Source organism: Microtus pennsylvanicus, chromosome 13, assembly GCF_037038515.1.
Source record: "Microtus pennsylvanicus isolate mMicPen1 chromosome 13, mMicPen1.hap1, whole genome shotgun sequence".
NCBI lineage: Eukaryota > Metazoa > Chordata > Mammalia > Rodentia > Cricetidae > Microtus > Microtus pennsylvanicus.
Window position 1 is genome coordinate 46,870,026 of NC_134591.1, and position 22,195 is coordinate 46,892,220.

The 22,195-nt window shown below is 38.4% G+C and overlaps 1 protein-coding gene across 2 annotated transcripts in view; it reads left to right on the forward strand.

The window, feature by feature from the left end:
- Nucleotides 1-22,195, forward strand: part of LOC142834369 (BEN domain-containing protein 5) — a 1,100,005-nt gene that overhangs the window by 618,949 nt on the left and 458,861 nt on the right. For both annotated transcript variants that reach the window (XM_075946804.1, XM_075946803.1), the window contains exon 5: nt 121-337. In XM_075946804.1, coding sequence (XP_075802919.1) covers nt 121-337 — 217 coding nt within the window. The remainder of the gene's footprint in view (nt 1-120; nt 338-22,195) is intronic.

The window sequence follows — 22,195 nt, forward strand, 5'->3', positions numbered from 1 at the left end:
CCCATGAAGTTTTACTATTCTCCTAGTTCCTGACATTGTTGTTCTTGACATTTACTCGACATTCATTTCTGTTTGCTACCTTTTGAGTCTTGAACTACTGTCTTTGTTTATGTCTCATAGGCAAAGACTGCCGCCAAAAAATGTTTACTACTACCGCTGCCCAGAACACAGGAAGAATTATGTGATGTCCTTTGCATTCTGTTTTGACCGAGAAGATGATATTTACCATTTTGCTTACTGCTACCCATATACATATACTCGCTTCCAGCATTACCTCGACAGCCTCCAAAAAAGAAACATGGATTATTTCTTCCGGGAGCAGCTTGGACAGAGTGTGGTAAGGCCAGCATCATGCTTGGGGTCCCTCTTTTGAAACACTGAAATGGCAACTTGCAATGAAGTTTTGTAGAATACAAATTATGAAAAATTGTGTTCTATCCAACTATATATAGACTATATGCTCTCACAAATTTTAAAATTGTGAATAGAAATAAGCTTTAAATAATTATTATGCTTAGCAATAATCATGTAATAATTATTTTGGGTGTTGTTTTTGAACTTGTGATTCTTTGCTTCTACGGCTCCAGGCAGTAAGAGAATAAGGTTTGAGACAGATGGTTGTTATTATAAAGAGAACTAAAACGACTCTCTTTAAAGAGTTCTGGAGAATCACATTGTCACTGAAGAGAAAAGAAGGTGTCTGCTAGGTGCTACAAAGGTCATGGAAGCATCTCATGATAACAACCTTCTGAATTTGTTTCTTAGTGAAACCAAGCAACTGGAGTGCTGACTGGATGTTGCTTGCTTTCTTTGCCCTCACTCACTTCCTGGTTTTATGTTTATTCTTTGACTTTAGTTTCCTGGTATAGAGATTTTAATCTTCCATTGCATATTGATCTTTAGCCATTGATATGAAAACATATTCAAACTAGGTGATTTAAGCCAAAATTATTGGCTTATAATTTTAGAGGTTAAAAGTCCAAAGTAGGTTTCACAGGGCTAAGGTGGTGATATCCGCAGATCTGTGTTCTAGTCAAGGCTCCAGAGACTACACTGGTGTGCCTTTTCATCACAAGAAGCTCCTTGGTTTGTGCTTCCTTTCCGTTGGTGTACTGGTTCTCATTCACCTGTCTCTTCTTTCACTTGTAAGGGTATTAATGATTGAAGAGGGCTCATCAAAGTAATCCTTCTCATTGTCTTGAGATGCTTAACATAATCTTACCTGTATACTACCATTGCTATGCAAAACAACAAATTCCCAACTTCTGTGTGTCAGGATGAGGGCATTTCATAAGGGGATCGCATTATTTTCTCTTTTTGTCTCCCTCATTTTTTTTTGTCCAAGAAAAACAGAATTGGAAGTTTTTCTGTTCATTAAATACACTAGATTCCCTTATTTTGCTGATCTGTAAAACAGGAAAAAGCAAATAATAATTTGGTTTTATGGTTCATTCTGTAATTTTGTATCGTGCCTTAAAGCAGAGGTACTGAAAGTCACCAAAGATTCCAAGTAAATACACTAATGTATTAGTGGTCTCGAAGATAATTCTGGGGCTCCTGGCATGCTAGGGTAGTGAAATGGACTTTGTTTAGTGACATTGGGTTCTACCTGTAAGTCCCACTTCTTAGTATATTTCTTATGAGAGAGAGAAATATAGAAGGTACATGAGTTACAAATGCTTGAGAGCCAAGTTTTATCATTATGATATTCTTATACTCTGAGCTCTCTATCCTTTAAGATGTTTTGCTAAGTATCTTCCTTTTACCTAACATCCTTCCCATCTGGTGGGTTCCATTTTTATCTGTGACCTGTGTTTTGAACTAAAAATTGGGGCACACGTTGTATCAATAAGCATGCTAATAGGAAGCAAATGGTAAGGTAGGCTCACCTTAGGATATTTCAAGGAGGACTATTTAGAAGCTCAATTCAGAATATATGGAAATCATGAGATGCAGTAAAATTTTCTAGGGCCAATAACAGTTCAAAGGGTGGGAAAGTAAGAAATGATTTTTCTGAACCAAACTAAAGGGTCATTTAGTGGACCACGTGGAGAAGGAGAGTGATGTTACATAAGACATACTGTTAACCTGAGAAGCCATCTCAGGAAACAAGCTGAGACAATAAATACAGTAATAGATTTCTTAGTTTTAAGAATATGTTTTGAGAAATTCCATCATAGGTGATTTTATTTTTTATTAGATTTTTTAAAAAAAATACCAATCCAAATAATCACTCCCTCTCCTCCTCCTATTCCTTCCATACACCCTCTCACCCCACCCCCATCTAATCCTAATATAGGGTAAGGCACATTGCTTTGTGGAAGGTCCAAGGTTCTCCCTACTATATCTAGCCTGAGCAAGGTATACATCCAAAGAGAATAGGATCCCAAAAAGCCAACACATGCGTAAAGATAAATCCCAGTACCACTGTCAGTGGCCCCTCAGTCTGCCCCAGCCATGTAACTGTCAACCACATTCAGAGGGACTAGTTTGGTTCTATGCTTGTTCCTTCCCAGTCCAGCTGGAGTTAGTAAGTTCCCATTATCTCAGGTAAACTGTTTTGGTGGATGAACTAACCTCTTTGCTCAAATTCTCATTCTTTCCATTCTTCAACTGGACCTTGGGAGCTCAATCCAGTGCTCCACTGTGAATCTTTGCCTCTGTTTCCATCTTTTGTTGGATAAAGATTCTGCAATAATATTTAAGATAATCATCAGCCTGAATACAAAGCAAGTCAATATTGGGACCCCTCTCCTCTATTACTTAGGGTCTCAGCAGGAGACATTCTTGTGGAATTTCTCTAGATCCAGATTTCTGCTAACCCTATGATGGCTTCCTCAATCAAGATATCTCTTTCTTTACTCTCATCTCTGTCCTTCCTCCATCTCCACTATCCATTCCCTCAAGTTCTCAACCCTTCCCTTCTCCCCGCCTCTTCCCCTTCTACCCTCCCATCTCCCCCGCCCCCATACTCCCAATTTTGTCAGGCAATCTTGTCTGTTATCAATTTCCATGTGGTTCTATATATGTTTTTCTTTTAGTTCACCTTATTGTTTAGCTTCTAATAGGATCATGAACTATAGGATCAATGTCCTTTGTTTATAGCTAGTATCCACTTATGAGTGAGTATATACCATATTCTTTTGGGGAGGTCTGTGTTACCTTATTCAGGATAGTGTTTTCTAATTCAATCAATTTGCATGCAGAATTCAAGATGTCATTGTTTTTTTTTTTTGCCACTGAGTAGTACTCTAATGTGTAAATGTGCCACATTTTCTTTATCCATTCTTCGGTTGAGGGGCATCAAGGTTCTTTCCAGGTTCTGGCTATTACGAATAATGCTTCTATGAACATAGTTGAACAAAACCTTTTGTAGTATGATTAAGCATCTTTTGGGAATATGCCCAAGAATGGTATTGCTGGATCCTGAGGTATGTTGATTCCCAATTTTCTGAGAAACCGCCATACTGATTTCCAAAGTGGTTGTACAAGTTTGCATTTCCACGAGCAATGGATGAGTGTTCCCCTTACTCCACATCCTCCCCAGCATAAGCTATCATTAATAGTTTTAAGCTTAGCCATTCTGACAGGTGTAAGATGGTATCTCAGAGTTGTTTTGATTTGCATTTCCCAGATAGCTAAGGATGTTGAACATTTCCTTAAGTATCTTTTGGCCATTTGAGATTCTTCTGTTAAAGACTTCAATAAAAATCAGACCACACTGAACCTGATAGAAGAGAAAGTGGGAATTAGTCTTCAATGCATGGGCACAAGGAACCACTTCCTAAATATAAGCCCAGTAGCACAGACACTGAGAGCAACAATAAATAAATGGAACCTCCTAAAACTGAGAAGCTTCTGTAAAGCAAAGGACACAATCAATAAGACAAAAAGGCAGTCTACTGAATGGGAGATCTTCACCAACCCCACACCAGACAAAGGACTGATTTCCAAAATATATAAAGAACTCAAGAAATTAGACACTAAAATTCTAAATAACCCAATTAAAAAATAGGGTACTGAACTAAACATAGGTGATTTTTTGAGAGCTCATACACATATGCACTAAAACTAGGTGATAAAATCTTTTGGGACCACCAGTGACTGTGTGTCTACCATGAATCAAAATGTACATATCTTGACTATATGTAGTCTTCTTTCTCTTACCTCCGTCTGGAATTATACTAAGGCTTCCTATTGGACAACCCAACCATGACATAAGAGAGTCCATTGATGTACCACATACTGATCATCTTCCCAGGAACCGAACAAGGGTAAAGAAGGGGAAAGAATGAATATAGAGTAGTAGGAACATATTAGACATGTATTATGCTATCTATGATATATCACTAGAGCCTGGGATTATTTGAAATGGGATTGTTATAGGAAGTCTAAGACAAATGCTTATTAGATATAAGAATTGGTAAGTAATTTAAGAAAAAAACTTTCCTAATATATGTACATTTAAGAAGAGAATGCTTTTATTTCTTGCATTTATCCAACAAAATCCCCTCATATATTTATGTCAGAGAGAAGATAGGTAGACACTTGCTGACGATTGAGCGAATTATTATATTAATGAAAGAATGAGTTAAGATACATGTTTAAGGTTATCATGAAGAGCTGCAAGTGGCAAACTATCTATAAGAAGGACAATAAGAGAAGTTTCTAATAATAGATATCAAAAATAATAGCAAAAATAACATCTTAAATAAGATAGAATTCAATGTCTTTTTTCTCTCTTATTTTATGCAATATTTTTGGCAATCTATTTGTATCATTAGAAGTCTACTTCTTTTCTATGTATGTCTGGATGTTAGCAGTCTACAGCAGATTCTGTATCTCCCTTGAGAGTCTCAGGGAGTCACATTCTTTCAGATTTCTGTCTCTGTCATCCATGGGAAGTGACCTTCAGCCTCATTATCTGATATGTAATTCCTCATTGAGTCTGTGTTCTAGACATAAGAATAAAGGCGTGGGCGAAAGAAAAATCTAGCTATGTGGCATGTCATTCAGTAGAATTCCTACCCTCATTTAAGTAAAATATAGAGTGACCATGTGTTGTCTAAAAATTGGTGGTCATATAGTTATGAAGGATAGTTGATATTGAGGGACAGCTAAGGTTTCTGCCATAGGAAGTCTCAGTTCTGCTTTCACCTCTAACGTCACACTGCTTGTATGCTATCTCCCTTTTCTTAAGGTGATATTTTTCATTCTTATTGTAAAGTAAAGTGAAAAACATGACTTGAAAAAGTGAATGTGTTTTAGATGTGATAAGAGCCATGGTTGGGATATATGACAAGGTTGTACAAACCTCAGTATGTTTCCAGAAATAAATGTATTCTATGCCAGAGAAAATATGCCCAAATACATTAAAGCATATAATTAGAGATATGAATTATTTAAAGAGGTAGCGTTCAAGTAAACAGCATGCAGAAGATGAGCTTCAGCCTGCATGTTGAGAGATGGCTAACATTGCTGAATGCAAAGTTGAGAATAAGGTTACCCAGAAAACAGAGGGCCAGAGTCATTGCATGATGATATTTAGTTAGATATCTGGCTTGATTGGGTTTAGGAATTCCTGGAAGAGTAAGACAGACAGGAAGACTGGAGTCAACTTCTTGGAAACCATTCACTGTCATGTTGGCCATATTCTGTTTTCAGATGTTAGATCTTTTTCTTTATATGGACAATGCTATTTATTTCTCATAGTAGCTTATGGAGTAGGAAAATTTTTCCCAGGGATTGGATAAGGCTAACAAGGTAAGTTCTTTTGCTAAGTTCACATGTATGAGGATGAAGATTTAAACTAAGTCTTTAATTCTAATACTCTTTGCTGGTGCTCTGATAGGCATATTGAGACTCATAGTTAGAAAATAAATCTAATGAATTTTCATGCTCCACCTGAGCCAGATGAAACAGGTTGGGAAACTCTCTGGATCAATTCAATCGCTCTATGTTGAGTCTCAAAGCAGATGCTCAAGGTTTTGGGCTTGGCATACTTTTGCAGACAGGGCGACTCTTGGTTTGGATTATAGGATATTTGATATGGCTCATATTTAAGGCAACACCATAATTAGTTAATCCTTATCCCAATTTGGAGGGAGGATAATTACAAGTGGGAAGGCTAAATATGCCAACATGGAGTCTGAGAGCATAGGCAAGAAGAGATATTTGCATGTTAGTGCCAAAAGCATTCCTTGTAGTAGCCATAGCTGTCGCCAGGGCTGCAGAGCCATGACAAATGACACTTTGTTACTCAGCAGTAGTTCCTGGTAATTCAACCAAAAAAAATGCCATTGAACACAAAAGCATCCTTGGAAAGCTCTTTTTGTGACTATCTTAGTCATATATTTATTCATATATAATTTACATATAAAACCTACCCACTGTAAAAGTACAGTCATAGAATTTTGAGCAAATTTGCAGAGTTGGATAAATATTACACTACAGTTTTGGAATATTTCTTTTGCCATAACTGGATAATGTAAAAACAGAATGAACTGCTTGCTGGGTCTCCCGTTCTTCTGGCTCTAGGACCTTAAGAGTATCTAAAGTAATTAAGTTCTCTCTAATAGTTGTTGTCCCTGCTCATTAGGGTCATGGTCTTGGATTCTGTAGTCTAAGCTCTTTCCTGGTTTTATGAGTTTGCCAAGATTATAACCAGATTATCTCATCCTTCCAATCTTGTCCTGAGGTGGCCTATAGGCCTTCTCTATTCTGAAAATAAGATCAAGGATAGCTAAGAAGACCCTTCCTCCTATTGCTGCAGATCTCCAGACTGCCTAGATTTTCCAGCCCAATACAATAATACTTTTGATATGACTCATAGATCAATAATGTGGTTTAATGGATCAAGGTTTACATGAGTTATACTAAAGTTTTAGTACTTATTATACTTGCACTGTATTTTACCCTGTATCCTTAGACTGAAGGCGAAGGCGTAAGTCAAAAACAATCCCACACCAGTTTAGAATTATGATTAATAGAATGGTTATTTATTTAAAGGGGAAAAAACTTACAGATCACCGTCCCAGACAACAGCCTTCTGCACAATCAGGAAGGGCCGGAAGCGGAGCAGGAAGTAAGAGGGAGTGAGAAGGGAAGTGGCTGCTTTTTTAAAGGAAGAGAGACCACACCCCAATGGACTGGTATCTCAGCAGTATTGGCTAGAGGAGCAGAAGGACCTCCCGCAACATTATACAAGTTCATAAGTATCTTTGATCTATAGTTTCTCATTTATATTACAGAATAATTTGTGATCATTGAGAAAATTAAATGAATAATTAACAAAGAGCCTAACACAGTGTTAGTACTCCATGAATATAGAGTGGAAAGATAACATATACATTACAAGTGTATATTTCTCAGAATTATATTTTCAATATGTAATCAAAAATTTTCCCTTTTAGACTTGCTTATCTTTCAACAGAAGTAGACTCCTACAGTGGGGAGAAACTGTAAAGAAAAAGAGATTGAGAAAGGCATCCTACAATTTAAAAAGACATAAACACCAACTTTCCTATTTTTTCACTAGCTGATGGCAGTTCTTGATTTGAGTCCCCCCCTGCCATTAACCAAAGATGACCAAATAGACAGCAATTTATATCTCTCTTATAAAGAAAAACTGCTATATTCAGATTCCTTGTTTGCCTTTGCAAATAAACACCCTTCCAGAAACTGGAACATATGCCTCCTTACCCCTTTTATCTCAGTTCAGATTAATTTATGAAATGCTATCTCTTTCTAAATTATTAACTCAATCCTCCTATGCCATTGCATTTTCCCAGCTTATTTGCCATAGCATGACATTAAAACATAATTGTTTTGTTAACAAGAGAATAGAGGCTTCCAATATCTTTCATACATTAAAGTGGTTAATAACAAAATGTTAATATGCACCACAACCATTGAATCAGCCTACTGATTTTCATTCAGCAATATTCATACATATTTAAAAGTTTCCTCTGTCTAACTAGGTCAGAAGACGATTACCCAGTCTTGATATTGTTTGTCCAAACTGCCATTCTGTAAAAGGGTGACAGGGAGACAGATGGCTGAGAGTTTTCAGCACTTCCTTCCATTCATGGTCCCTATACTACAGATAGCAGAAGTCATTAAGTTTAGACTCCGAAAATAACAACCTGAAAGATGGGTCTTTTAGCAGCAACTTTCTTTTCTAGCTGAAAAAGCCGAGAACTAAAGACAAAGGTGAGTGAGCCCAGTGGTTGATGATTGGGCCTCTCCTTCTCTACAATTAAACAAAGAGACACATTTTAGTCACACCGTAAACCCTCTGCTTTTATATTACTATGATGAAATATCATAATCTAGGAGACTCATAAAATATAGAAATTCATTTCTTGCCATTATGAAGAATGAAAGTCTGAGACCAAGTTTCCAGCATGGCTGAGTTCTGTTAAAAGCCTGCTTAAAGATTTTGAGCTGCTGCTGGGTGGTGGTAGTGCATGTCTTTAATCCCAGCACTTGAGAGCAGAGACGGAAAGAGACTCTGTGAGTTCGAGGCCAGCCTGGTCTACAAGAGCTAGTTCCAGGACAGGCTCCAAAGCTACAAAGAAACCTTATCTTGAAAAAAAAAACAAACAACAACAGAAAAAAAGATTATAAACTGTTTATTTTTTTCTTTTTAAATGCAGTTCAGGATAACCACCTTCTTTAAACTCAGGTCTTCTAAGAACTAGAGCCAGAATTTGTACCCAGTTCTCTCTGATGTTAATTCTCTCTGTACCACCAGAGTACCTTCTGAACTATCTGTGAGTTGTTGTGGGAAATTCAGGGGATCATGGAAACCTTCGCTGTTGTGGGGAGCTTTATCATAATGAGTCAGCAGGTGGGGTGATGTTGCCACCAGGGCGCTATGTAGTTTCTTCCCTGTCCTGCTTCAGGGCCTAGCCTGCCTTCTTCTCTCTATGTTCATAACCTTACTATATTGGACATCTTGTCATTAGCCTAGTCAAAACGTCTGATTCAGACTTTTTATCTATTTTTTTATACTTTTGCTTCACAAAACAAGACGGTAGGCCATCTTCTATTTCAGAATCTTCTCTTGCCCCCTATAGCTGCATATAACTGGCTAATAAAGTAACTGATGAAGATGCAATTAAAGGCATGACAGTTCTCCAGGTCCTTGTTATGGGCTCCTGTTACTCCTCAGTTGTCTCTCCATGGGTGAAGCTTATCTGCTTGCCCTTTCCTCTGACCCATGCTTAGGTCTAAGGCATCTTCTCTTCTAGGAAACCACTTTGTGTAGCACTTTTGTGAGGAACTGAATGTGGTCAGAGGAATGGTGGATATGTTTTATTTACCATGCTCTCCTTCAATATGGAAGCTATACTTTTGCTTCCCCTAGCACTATTCTACCCAGGGACAATCTGTTTTTCTGGTCATTCTCCCCCGCCCCAAACATATATGGTCCAGCTTAGACAGATGGCTTAGACATGCTGAGAGTGCTATCAACATGGCTCCTACATGGAAATGCAGACAGTGACTGGTGTGGGATGGAATCTGTTGCACACCTAAGAACTGATGGACCTGTAAAAACATGTCTGTTTTATTTGAAGACTCAAAATGCCATACCCATTAAGAAGGTGTTTTTATTGGTGTAATTAATAATTATAAAGTTGACAATAGCAGACATAATCATATCAATAGCTGTACACCTCCCAGTATGGCGGTTTTAGAATCAGGTTGATCAACACTTGAATCCCGCCTGTACTATTGCCATAGTATACAGAACCATTCATTATCAAACTTAGCAAATTACTGCACGCTGCTTCATTTGCTTCTTCATCTGGGTTTAGAGATATACACTTTACCTTCCAGAACATGTTCCAGAGTAATATGAATCAAAAGTAGTACCATGTGAGCCCATGTGCCCATCATAAATGTCACTAGCTAAGCTGATGATACATGTGATCGGATATAACTGTGAGCCTTTGAGTTCGATCCTGTTACTCCATCTATATTAAAGATTTGGAAACAGAAGTACAGACAGATTAAACAACTTATCTAAAATGTACACAGCTAATTAGTGACAGTGGTTATATTTTGGATCCAAACTTAAACAGTTTCTCTCAAAACATGTGGTTATAAAAATAAAATGTAAAATTTAATTCCTTTATTTCCTGCTAAACAATATGTTCTCAATTGGTATCTACAACTTAACAAAATATTTTATTTATAAATATTTATATAAATGCAAAGTATTGGCTTTGTGTTGCCTTTTGCTTTACCACTTAATAAGAAATGCCTTTAAAAAGCTGTTTCTCAGAAAAGACCAGGAGAGTTAGTGTTTACCTGGTTAACTTGATCAAGGTTGACAATGGGATTTGACAATCTTGGCTCCATTGATTTATTTTAGGGTACTTAAATTATTCACCCAAAATGTCTATACTGATTATATTGACCAAATAAATAAATGACAAAAACCAGTTTCCCACTTTTGCTGGCTGTGAGCCAGCCTGGCCACGGAACACAAGCAGCTTGCCTTGAAGTGGGAACTCCTCTTACGGATGTCCATGAGCAGAGGATTGAAGAAGTAGGGAGGTCTCATTGTTCCAAGGTGCTTGCAAGCTGAAGCCCATGGAGATCACTTTAGAGAAGAATTCTCTCCCACATGGCATATAATCATCCCCTTATCTAACAGCATCCAAATGAGCAGCTATCCTGGCTGTACAGACATTCCTTCTACCACTGAGGACTGACAGTTTCTATAGCAGCCTGACCCAGTAGGATCAGCTTGTGCTTCCCAGTTTTCTTTTATTGAGCCAGAGATGGAGTCATTATTGACAGGCTGTAACTTTTTTAATTAAAATATAATTACATTGTTTCCCTCATTCTCTTCCTCCCTCCAGCCCTTCTTATGTTCTGTCAAATTAATGACCTCTTTTGCTTATTATTGTTGTACATATATATTCATATGTACACACAGAGAGACACACACATATCCATGAATATATAAATAGAAATTTCTGGGTCCATTTAGTGTTGTGTGTGTGTGTGTGTGTGTGTGTGTTGTGTACATGCATTGTTTTTGAGCTGACCACTTGGTGCTGGGTAACCAATTAAAAGGCTTGTCCTTGGGTAAAACTAATTCTCCTGCTCCTACATTCCTAATTGTCTGTCGTTCTGGCCTAAAGATGGAACGTCATGAAACTTCCCACTCTGTGTTAACATGTCAATTGATATTCTCCATGTTCATATCTTGTACAAGCCGCCATATTGCTGGGATATCATAAACGAAGCTTCCCTGTCATTTCTATGAGACACAGCACCACAAAAGATTTTCTGATCTTTTGGCTCTTAAAATCTTTCTGCCCACCCTTCCACAAAGCTCGCTGAGTCTTAATTGTAGAAGTTGTGTTGTAGATATATCAAATGGGACTAGGAACCTCATTATCAGTTATTCTTTTCATTTTAACAAGTTGTGGTTATTTATAATGAACCTTATCTGTTGCAAAGAGAAGTTTCTCTGATGACATCTGAGAGTTATATGCACCTATGGGTATATGAATAAGACTATGCTGGTTTTATAATGTGGTGGTATAAAGGCTATTCTCTGAGGGCCCTGATCCCACTAACTTCATAGAGTTCACTAAGTTCCCAGTATGAGGCATTGTTTTAGTTGAAATTTCTATTGCTGTGAAGAGACACCATGACAATTGCAACTGTTATAAAGAAAAAACATTTAACTTAGGTGATGTCCTTATAGTTCAGAGATTTAGTCCATTATCACGGCAGAAAGCAAAGCATCATGCAGGCAAACATTGTTCTAGAGAAGGAGCTGAGAGTTCCTATATCTTAGCTTGCAGACAATAGAAAGTGGTCTGGCTCAAGCATGTATGAGACCTCAAAGACTGTCTTCGCAGTAGCAGGCTTCCTCCAACAAAAACCACACCTACTCCAACTCCTAATAGTGATGCTCTTTTGGAAGGCTATTTTCTTTCAAACCACTATATGCATAATTTCTCTCCTGTTGAGTGGATTGTATGTGAAACAAAATAATTGTTGTTTACTGCCAAAATACAAGTGCCACTATTAAACCGTTAGATAATTCTTTCTATGCAGATTGTTTATAGTTTATAGGCATATTGGTAAGATTTTAAAGGTGCATGAGTAAGAATCTCAGGGAGGGAGGAAGGGAGGAAAGGAGAGAGAGAGAGAGAGAGAGAGAGAGAGAGAGAGAGAGAGAGAGAGAGAGAGAGAGAGAGAGAAACATAAACAGAGAGAGACAAGGGGAGAGAGAAGAGACAGAAAGATACAGATTAACAGAGACAGAGACAGAGAAAACAAAATGAAAGAAATGGCCTAAAGATTAATTTGTTTTGATTTGTGCTTTCATATTGTGGTGAAATTGTCAGTGCAGGAATAAGAAATTCAATTTTATTTTATGTGCCATATACTTTAGTTGCTTTGTAAAGGATGGATTCTAGTATACAGAACATTGTTAAGGGGTTAACAATTATTTCAGTAGTAAAATAAATGGTAGAAGAGTTGAAAATTTAAGAAATGCGTAAGAGTTAAAATTCATGGAACCTGTGTTAATTCAATGTGGCTAAAGACAAGAGACAATGAAACATTATTTCTAAGTTCTGGCTTCTCTGAGCTAGTGAATGGGAAAGTCATCAAAGTAGGGAGAAGTGGGTTTGTAAAGGATGTATTTAATTCAGCTAGAAGCATTTTAGTATCTAGAAATGTTGGAGAAGTATATGTTTATTCCTAAAGGAGTTCAGTTACATCAGAAATAGTAGTGAAAATCATTTGAGTAGTAAAATATTGCTTCTCTTTCCTTATGTCAAATCTAAGTTTCTGTCTATCATTTAAATCTGGGCCTAAAATCGCTTGTTACGGTCTAGAAGAGAAGGAGCCTCATCCTTCCTGCAAACGAGGATACTATGGTAAAGGATAATCTAGAGTTTTCATTGGGTGTGCATACTAACCCAAAACAAGAAGATTCCAGTTACATAAGGGTACTAAGACTGTCTCTGTTCTCCCTGATTTGTCAGGACGGGCTCAGAAACTAAGCACACTATTATTTCAAGTATATGTGACAATACCTCCAGAATCAGAGTTGAGGATAATTTATACCTTGCTACTGGGTCTTTTTATCCTAGGTGTTCTATTTAGTTGGCATGGCATTATTGCTACTGCAGCTCCTCAGATTGCTAGGTGGAAGGAGTATGGCATTGTTGAAAATGAATTAAACAGCAAGAAATTATGAAAAATAGAGCTTCATCTAGACTTTTTTCCTCAATTTCTAAATCCATTTCCTCCTTAACCATGAAATGCTTAGGCCTGTGGCTAAAAGCACTATGTGAAGTTACTTCACATCCGTAACTTCCCTTTTTTTTTTTTGCCTCCTTACTCACAGGAGATTGCTGGATATACACTTAGTTCATTCATTTGTGTTTTATTCATTCATTCAGCATGCATTGAACATACATCCTGTACTGGTTACTCTACTAATAAGTAGCAATTACAAGGAAACCAAACACCGCCTTCCTGAGGATGAACATCTACAGTTAAGTTGTAAGTTAAAAAGCCATGGCGAGTGGCTGGATGCTGAATAAATCTATTGGAGTTCTTGTGGAAGCCTGGAGGTCAGGAAAATGCAAAGAGAACTTTGCATTCATTAGTCGTGTGCCAGGTGTTCCAAGTGGCCTATGCACATCATCCCACTTAAGTTCTCAACTACTCCATGAGGTAATATTATTCTTTATTAAAAATGGGAATCTAAGGTCCAAACGAGTTAAGTGATTCTTTCTAGTATTAGATAGTTGCTGACAACTGTGGTAATTTGGGCTTCTTAAACACCAAGTCTTTTATGTCCACTGTATAACACTCTACTGAAGGTCATCCAAGAGACTGCAAAAACCTGGGCTGATTATGTCTTAACTATGACTTTAAGCCAAGGTGTTGCTACCTGCAATTTATCAATGTGTTTAAAGGGTTGGTTCAGTCCTCTAATACTAGATGCCAAAAGGAGTTTATTATTTTGCTGGGAAGAGGATTCTTAGTTACTTTCAGGTTCTTGAGGTATTTATGGACACATATTGATTAAAAACCACTTTTTACCCTGTCCTGAGTTTCACCCTTTTCTTCTATGTCCAAACCTGGTTTGGCTATTTGTCATTGAAGAGATGTAAAGTATATTTCAAAGACTTTGGAACTGTGAGCAGCAGCTCTCGACATCATCCCTAACCTTGCCACTCATTCCCAATATGGGCTTCATGGGGCTCTGCTACTCACTAAGCTTCACCTGACTAGACTCTAAAGGGAATATGTGCTCTGAGGACAGTGTCTGTCATCTGGACCACAGAGCACATGGCTGGAGGGAGGCACTTGGTGGGCTCCAAGTGGCAGTGCACAGAATGATAGGCACGGAGACTGCTGTCGGCAGCCAGGAGGCTGATCCTTGCTGTCAGTATTCAGAACTGCCTGTTTGCTCAGCCACTGCATGTCATGAATAATTCTCTCAGATCCTGAATCTCTAGATGGACAGCCTTGAAGGTCAATTCCTCTGACATTCCATTCAGAAGATAGGCCTCTTGATGCTGAGTCCTGTCACCAGTGTCTTTAACAGGAGTCTGTCCCCACCTAGAATGTGCTTTCTGCCTCTTGCAATGTCAAGATGCCTGAGCTCTCAAGTGACTGAATCAATGCTAAATATTTAATGCACAAAGCCTGCCTTCTCGGGGCCTTTGATCTAAAACTTCTTAAAAACATCTTAAAAGCCCTTCAAAAACTGGTTAGTATTTCATTACAGTCACTTAAAATAGATTTATTTTATCAAAACATCCTGCCAGAAACCCTGAAGGTGGGATGAGTAACCCCAAGCAATTTTGACAGGACTGCCTCCCTCCATTAGCCACCCAGGGCCTCTGGGCAGCCCCACTCGCTCACGAAGGGCACAGCTGTCATAGGCATGCCCACGACGGATTTAGAACTGCGAGCAAAGGAGGTGGCAAGGTTTGTCAGATGCCTGGGGAGGCTGCATCAATAACGCCCTCGTGAAAAGAGTGAAGAGCTGCTGAGTTTGTCACAAGTCAGGGCCTTACTTCGGATTCTCATTTCTTGACTCTTGTGCAGTCTTCCTAGCAGCCCCACGAGGAATGGGAAAGTGTCTCTTGTAACCACCAGGAAACTGAGGCTCAGCAGCATGTGTGACCTACTCAAGGTCACAGGGTAGAATCTAAGGCTGCATGGGAGTTTTTATTTGTTTGTCTTTCCCCTCAATTTTGATATTGGCCATGTCACTGAACCTTGACATTGGCTTCTTTCCTTAAAACAGAAAAGCAAATGAAAACTAAGATTTTGGTAATCTCAAGTCGTTAGCCCCAAATACATATACATGGTGAGAAACACTAGAGAGACCCAGTAGGTTTTGTATGTGTGATGTGTGTGCACATGCATGCATATAATATGTAATAATGGTGATTAAAGAATAAGAGGCCTCTACCAATCTGCTGGGAGTCAGGAAATTATTTTCATGCTACCTTCTAGAAATAGACTGGCCCTCATCACAGTATTTATTTCCATTCTGTTTTTTTAAAACTCATTTTTTGCTCTCTGTTATGCACATGGAGACAGAGACAAAGAATGTAATGGAATAAAATAAGGAAAACCACTTCAAGAATCTCCAGACATTAGAGGAAGACAAGATTTTTAACACTTAATATTGTCCACATGTGTGAGATCAATTATAAGCCAATATTGCACAGAAGATGATGGGATAGAGATGGAGAAGACATTCGGAGATGGTGCTTAAATTAGATATGAAAGGACAATAGAGTAATCAACTTTTTAAACAATGAGATATTTGAAAGCTATATAGCTCCAAATTGTGAAACAGGATCAGGAAGAGGAAGGGTCTTGTTCAGAGCCTCCAGCTTAGAATGTGGCAGGACCTCTGTCCTGGATCTCTGCCTAGGGTTTTGTACTACTTCCCAATGTAAGCAATTGGACATTTGCTAGAAAACTTCCCCTTAGATGTGGCAGTTGGAAACAGCAAGTAGAAAACAGAACCGGTAGAGAGAGAACAGCATATGTTTTAAGGAGGGCCTGGAAGAAGCTCAGAAATACCTTCTTTGGAGGGAGACGTGAAGTCTGTGACCTTTTGAAATTAGAGCTTTGCCTGGTATTACAAAGGCACCTCCCTTTCAACCTTGTAGAATAAAAGATTCCTCTAAGAGTGTTTGTTTTGCTATTATTTGCTGGGTCATAAAGACCCTCGGTGCCCTTTACAAAAGGTTTGCTTCTACAGTGACCAGCTTCTCATTATAATTCCTGGGCATCTTCCAGTGTTGCTAAGTGCTTTACAATGAACACACGACAGCAAAGGAGAATCCAAGCTCATTACAGCCACATTCTGAGGGAATTTCTTGGATACTTCCAAGATACCAAAGTCAAGTCATGTTTGCAGAAGCATCTTGGCCACAAATAGTCACGACTTTGCTTCTTTGCTATTATATATTCTTCCTCCAACTCAGCCAAAGGGACCCCTGGATTGTTTACTAAAATGCTTATATTGGGAGTAAGGAAAATGCCCACACTGTAAAGATTAGATGGAGTAGTTGAATTAAAGGTACAGGTCAGATGATTCTTGCTCCTGGAAACATCACAATAAGAACTACTCGAATTTTGAGTACTCTCTTCTAGAAGTAAGTCTGTTTTTTAATGTTAAAGAGTTTGAATCACCCTAAAAAAAATCTTAAGTTGGGACATATATATCTCTCTCTTCTCAATCTTTCAATAACTGTGTGTCTTATGTTAGGTATCTGGCACATAGTAAACGTTTATTGTTTCTCTATGTATCCACCTCTGTGTCTCTCTCTGTCTGTGTCTCTGTCTCTCTGTCTGTCTGTCTCTCACACACACATACACACACCAGCACTCAGAATAGGTATTTTATTTGTGTGTTTATCTTCTCCCTTTCCCAGTTTGTGTCTCTATTTCTGTATGCACCAGTCTCCTTTTCTATGCAGTCAGTGTCTCTTGCAATTGATTTTGAATTGACCTTCTACTGTTGTTATCACTCTTTATTTCTTGGGAAAAATTTTTGTGAATGGTCTCCCCACTGATAGAGAGGTCTCTATAAACCAATCCCCCTTGATCAGCCTGAATTTTATACCATATTATTGAAGGCCTTTCTGACTTGAAATTCAGTTTCAGAATCACAAATCAATGTGGCTTTTAGTTTTGTGCTTTGATTTTAATTCAGCTTTGCAATTATTAATATATGAATGATATAGTTGTCACGCTCTCTTTGACTCTCTACTTAGATAGCACCCATCAGGTAAAACCTAGGTTCCAAAGACTGTGACACTGGTTCAGTTTTTTTGCTTTGCCTCATCCCATTTTCACTTTCCATAATATTGCTATCAAAGGTTATTTCAGCTACAACATTGGAGACAGTATTGGAGGATTCATGAAATATCCTGAGCCAAATTCTAGTCTTAGCTTCCTTCATGCCTGTGAGGCATAGTCCATTCAGAAGAGTCTGTTCACTGTGCTCCAAGGACACATTCTCTCTCTCTCTCTCTCTCTCTCTCTCTCTCTCTCTCTCTCTCTCTCTCTCTCTCTCTCTCTCTGTGTGTGTGTGTGTGTGTGTGTACACCTATCATCTGCCTTTTCTTTGGTCAAACACTCGTAAGAATTGCTATTCATGTTTAGAGATAAAACTTCCCTCTCTTACACCCTCAAGCAAATGTAGATCTCCTTCCTTTCTTTTTCCCTCTGTTTTGTTTCTGTGTGTGTATTTCTCTTTGAAACAATGTATTATACCTCCTGGACTGGATTCATTAATATATGCCAAAACTGTATGGAATGATGCATCATGCCTCATTCACCTGGTCTAGACCAATTCTGTGAGTGATGTTTTTAATCTGATTTAATGCTTGATGTTCTAAGACATTGTTTTCCCTTATGTCTATCATATTGTGGTGCTAAAGAGAACTCTCGTCAGGTCTTCTCCCTCTTAATGGTCATTTTCTCATTCTATTTCTGAGAGTTCCATGTGCCCAACACTGGAAATCTTCCGCCAGTTAGATTAGTTCAGCTCATATATTGAGAATGAAAATTAAAAAACAACATCCAGACACTGAACAATAAGAGCCCTTCTGAAACAGCTAGCATTTTTTTAAAGGATCCACAAATGAATATGAATAAACTGAGCAAGAAAGGGAGATTAAATTGTGCCCAGCTCCAGAGATGTTGAGATGTTAATCTTCAGAGTTGGTGCCAGTTAGCACACACTTTCAATGACAGCAAAAGGGATCCACTAGATGATTCAGAGAGTCTGGAATTTCAAACTCAGAGAAAAGGCAAACTCCCTGAAGAGAAGTTAAGAGATGGATGTCCACCCACATTTGACTCCAAGAGCTCTGTAGCAAGCCTGGTGACAGATCCTGTTTGGGCTGTGTTATTAAAAGAATTGATGGACTGGAGATTTTAAAGAAAGAGGTGACTATTTTAACAAAATATAAACACTCTAGTAGTTAAATATGGGTCCAGTTCACAGGTAAAGAAGTGGTTAAGAAAATAGGTTTATCTCCTCTCAAAGGAAGCTTCTAGTCCAGAGTGGGAGACAAGATTCACACCTGAGTAACTGTGACCAAGAACCTTGCTGTAAAAGAGTCAGTGCATGAAGCCTAATGGAGTTCAAAGAAGTGCTCTCTCAATGAGCCAACAGGGTACAGATAATGCCACAAAAGACGCCTAGTGTAAATATTTAATTCATGGCAGGAAGACACTAAGTATTCTTTCTTATTTTCCTTTTTGCACCTTTCAACACTGTTGTCTCTCTGCTTGGTTGTTTACTTTTGGAGGTGAGGTTTTGGTATGGGCTCAGGGCTGGCTTCAGCGTGCAGCTCTCCTGTCTCATCCTCCTGCTAGGCTTTGAACACACCACCACATCTTGCACGGCTTCCTTTGAGTCATTAGTGCATTAATTCTTTTCTTCATTTTTTTACATACCACAGGATAGTGGATGTGTCTTTGTGGTCAGGAAATAAGCAGAAAATAGCCTTACTTAGTCCATGATGGATTTGGCCAAGGCTGTACAGAGGAAAAGGGCTCTAACCCAGCCAAACCTTTGCTCACCTGGCCTATGCGCAAACTCCACACGACATCTTCTGTGCACCTATACATGCATATTACAAAAAGCCTATTTCTATTTCTGAAATCCTGCTTCCTGACTAGAGTGGGAGTTAAACTTTATATTTCTTCAATGTTCAATACCAAATGGCTTATGGGAGCCCTGGCAGAGTGGTTTCAAATAAGCATTTTAATGTAGAATAAAGGTCAACGTGCTAGAATTTGAAACCATTAATCCTTTTGCTCTTAAGGAAGACTGTACTTTAACAGAATAAATAACAGATTAAATAATAAGAGTTCTTGAAATTCCAACAAGAAAAAATTACACATTACATTGTTGAGAGTTGAAACCAAGGAGACCTTAATGTTCTCTCCTTCGTTCTACTATTTTAGGTTGCCAAGATTTAGAAGGTAAAGAGAAATTGTTCTTTAATTTCCCTTTGTTTTGTGGGTAGAGAGAGTGTTTAAGTCTTTGAAGGTTAAGGGATCGATTGTATTGGAAAATAAGCCCTTAGTTTATAGGGAGAAGAAGGGCAGCATCACAGCCTAGAGAACAGAAGCCTCATGTTAACTGTTGCAGCTTTCAGCCTGTAAAGCCCACAAGGGACAGGAAAATACATCTATCAAAGTGGACCACCAAACTGCCCATGACAGTTACCCCAGGTGACTATCTAGATCCAAATCAAGTGTTATCCCTCTACGAAGACTCCTGTTACTTCTCAATCAGTGTTATGACACCTCTACCTCTGATGTTACATAAAAAGCTACTTACATATCTATTTCTCATAGTCTATCCCAGGCTGTTTACCAAATCTGTTGTCTTCTTGCACAATTTTAAAAAGAACTTGAGGTTATTGATTTAAAAAAGAAATGTTGTTTACTGCATTCTGTCTGTGTTCCAGAAATTGCACTAAGCACATTAGTGGTCAATGAAACCTTCACCATAACCCTACAGAGATGATCATCTGATAAGAAACAGAATTAACGTGCTAGGTAAACTACCTCAGATCTCAGTGACAAGATCGTGATAAAGCCAAATTTCAAACCTGAGTCTGCAGAGGACTTATAAGGATTTTTATACATCACACACTGGATACTTGTATTGCAGACAATGGACATCACTGATATTTCTAAATAAAGCAGAGATACAAGCAAACTTAAACTGAAGAAGCTTCTCTGAGGCAGGAGAACCTGTTGTGGGAAGACAAGTGAAGAGAACGCTACTCACCCATCTAGACAAATAGGAAGCACCAAACACCCAGCATTGAGATACTAGGGAGAATTTAAAGAGTGAGCATTGGCCAGTCCTCGGGGCTAGGATTTTATGAAGATAGCTAAATTTGGGATCATAAATGGCTGTTTTCTGGCTTGGGGGCCTGGGTAGATTGTGGTGCTGTGTACAGTGAGTGGAAGCATGAAACTCCTTGAAATGATGGTCCCAGGGAGGGCTTTCCTGTCCAATATCCAGGCCAACAGGAGGATAGCATCTTCCCATGCAGCCTGCATTTGCACTGAAGTGTTCCCATTTTCTAGGTGAGAAGACTGAAGAAGAGCAGGCATGGTCTTGCTCATAGTCTTTCATGGAAGTGACATATATAAAAACCAAATAACTATTCGTTGATTGAAGCCTTCAAAGTGTGATACACACTTTGAGATGTCATCATCTTATGACTTTCAACATTCCTCTTGACCTCTGGAAGTGGAGCAGAACAAAATACATAGGACTAGAAGCCTTTGACCATTGAAGCTTCCTTAGAGAAAACAGATCTGCAAATTAAGCACATTAAGCGTAGTGCTTGAAGAAGAAAATCATGCACAATGCTTTCAATTTAATCCAGTTCAGAATCTGAATTCATCAGTCTGCTGACTTAGTCCAAATGATACATTTTGAAAGCTGAAAGATCTCGGCATAAAGTTCTTGTCTTTGTGTTTAGTGTTTTCATCTCAATATAGTTCCTTTGTATTATTTCTATGTTCTCTCAGTTTCTTACCATCCTAAAATACTATCATACTTGAGAGTCTGGAGTTCATTTTCTGTTCTTAATGGACTTTATAGTTAGGGCTTGGCATCAGGCCAGACACTGAAATAAGCTGCATTAATTAGGAAAACATAACCCAAATTTTCCATAAGCCCCTATTATTCATTAGCTATAAATACCTCAAATGCTCTTGAACTGAGTCTTTTCAAGGCTAGCTAGCTAAATCTTCTATTACAAAATGAGCAGCTAAGATTCAAATAGTTTAAATGACTAACACTGTGGAATCTTTCTGTTTTATACCAGGCATCTAAACTCAGAACTCCTTCTAATTTATAAAGCAATCAAAAAACTAGAGACTAACTGAGATCAACTTCCTAGGACCAGAGGTGTCACTCAGAGGTAGCATATGTGTACAATAAGCATGAGGCTTTGGATTTGATCATCAACATGAAAGAAAAGAAAGAGAGAGAGTAGGAGAGATGGGGGGAGAAAGGAGAGAAAAAGAAGGAGAAGGAAGGGATGGAAGGAAGAATGGAGGAAGAAAGAAGAGAAGGGGGAATGGAAAATGATAAAGCCAAGGTAAACTACTTAAAATACAACTTACATAGTTAGTTCATACAAGTACATAACAAATCATATATTTATTGATTCAATAAAAAAAATTTACAGCCAGGCAGTGGTGGTGTAACCGTTAGTTCTAGCACTCTGGAGGCAAAGGCAGATGAATCTCTGTGAGTTCAAGGCCAGTCTGGTCTAAAGAGTAAGAGCCAGAACAGGCTCCAATGGTACACACAGAAGCTCTGTCTCAAACAAAAAATAATTACTGAGTTTCCACTGCACATTAGAGTTTACAGATATAGGAATGAACAGGAACAATGAAATCCTCATTTCCCTAGGGTCTCCAGGCTACAAGGTACAGTGATATTATATATTTAGTAACAAGAGAATGACCTGTGCCCCAGTAGAATATATGCAGGATGAAGATGAACTGGTCATAGAAGCCATTTTGAGGAATTAATACTTAGGTTAGCATGGGACTTTGAACTTGGTGTTCAATTACTTCCTCTAGCACTTACTTGCTGTGTCACTTTGGAAAAATCCTG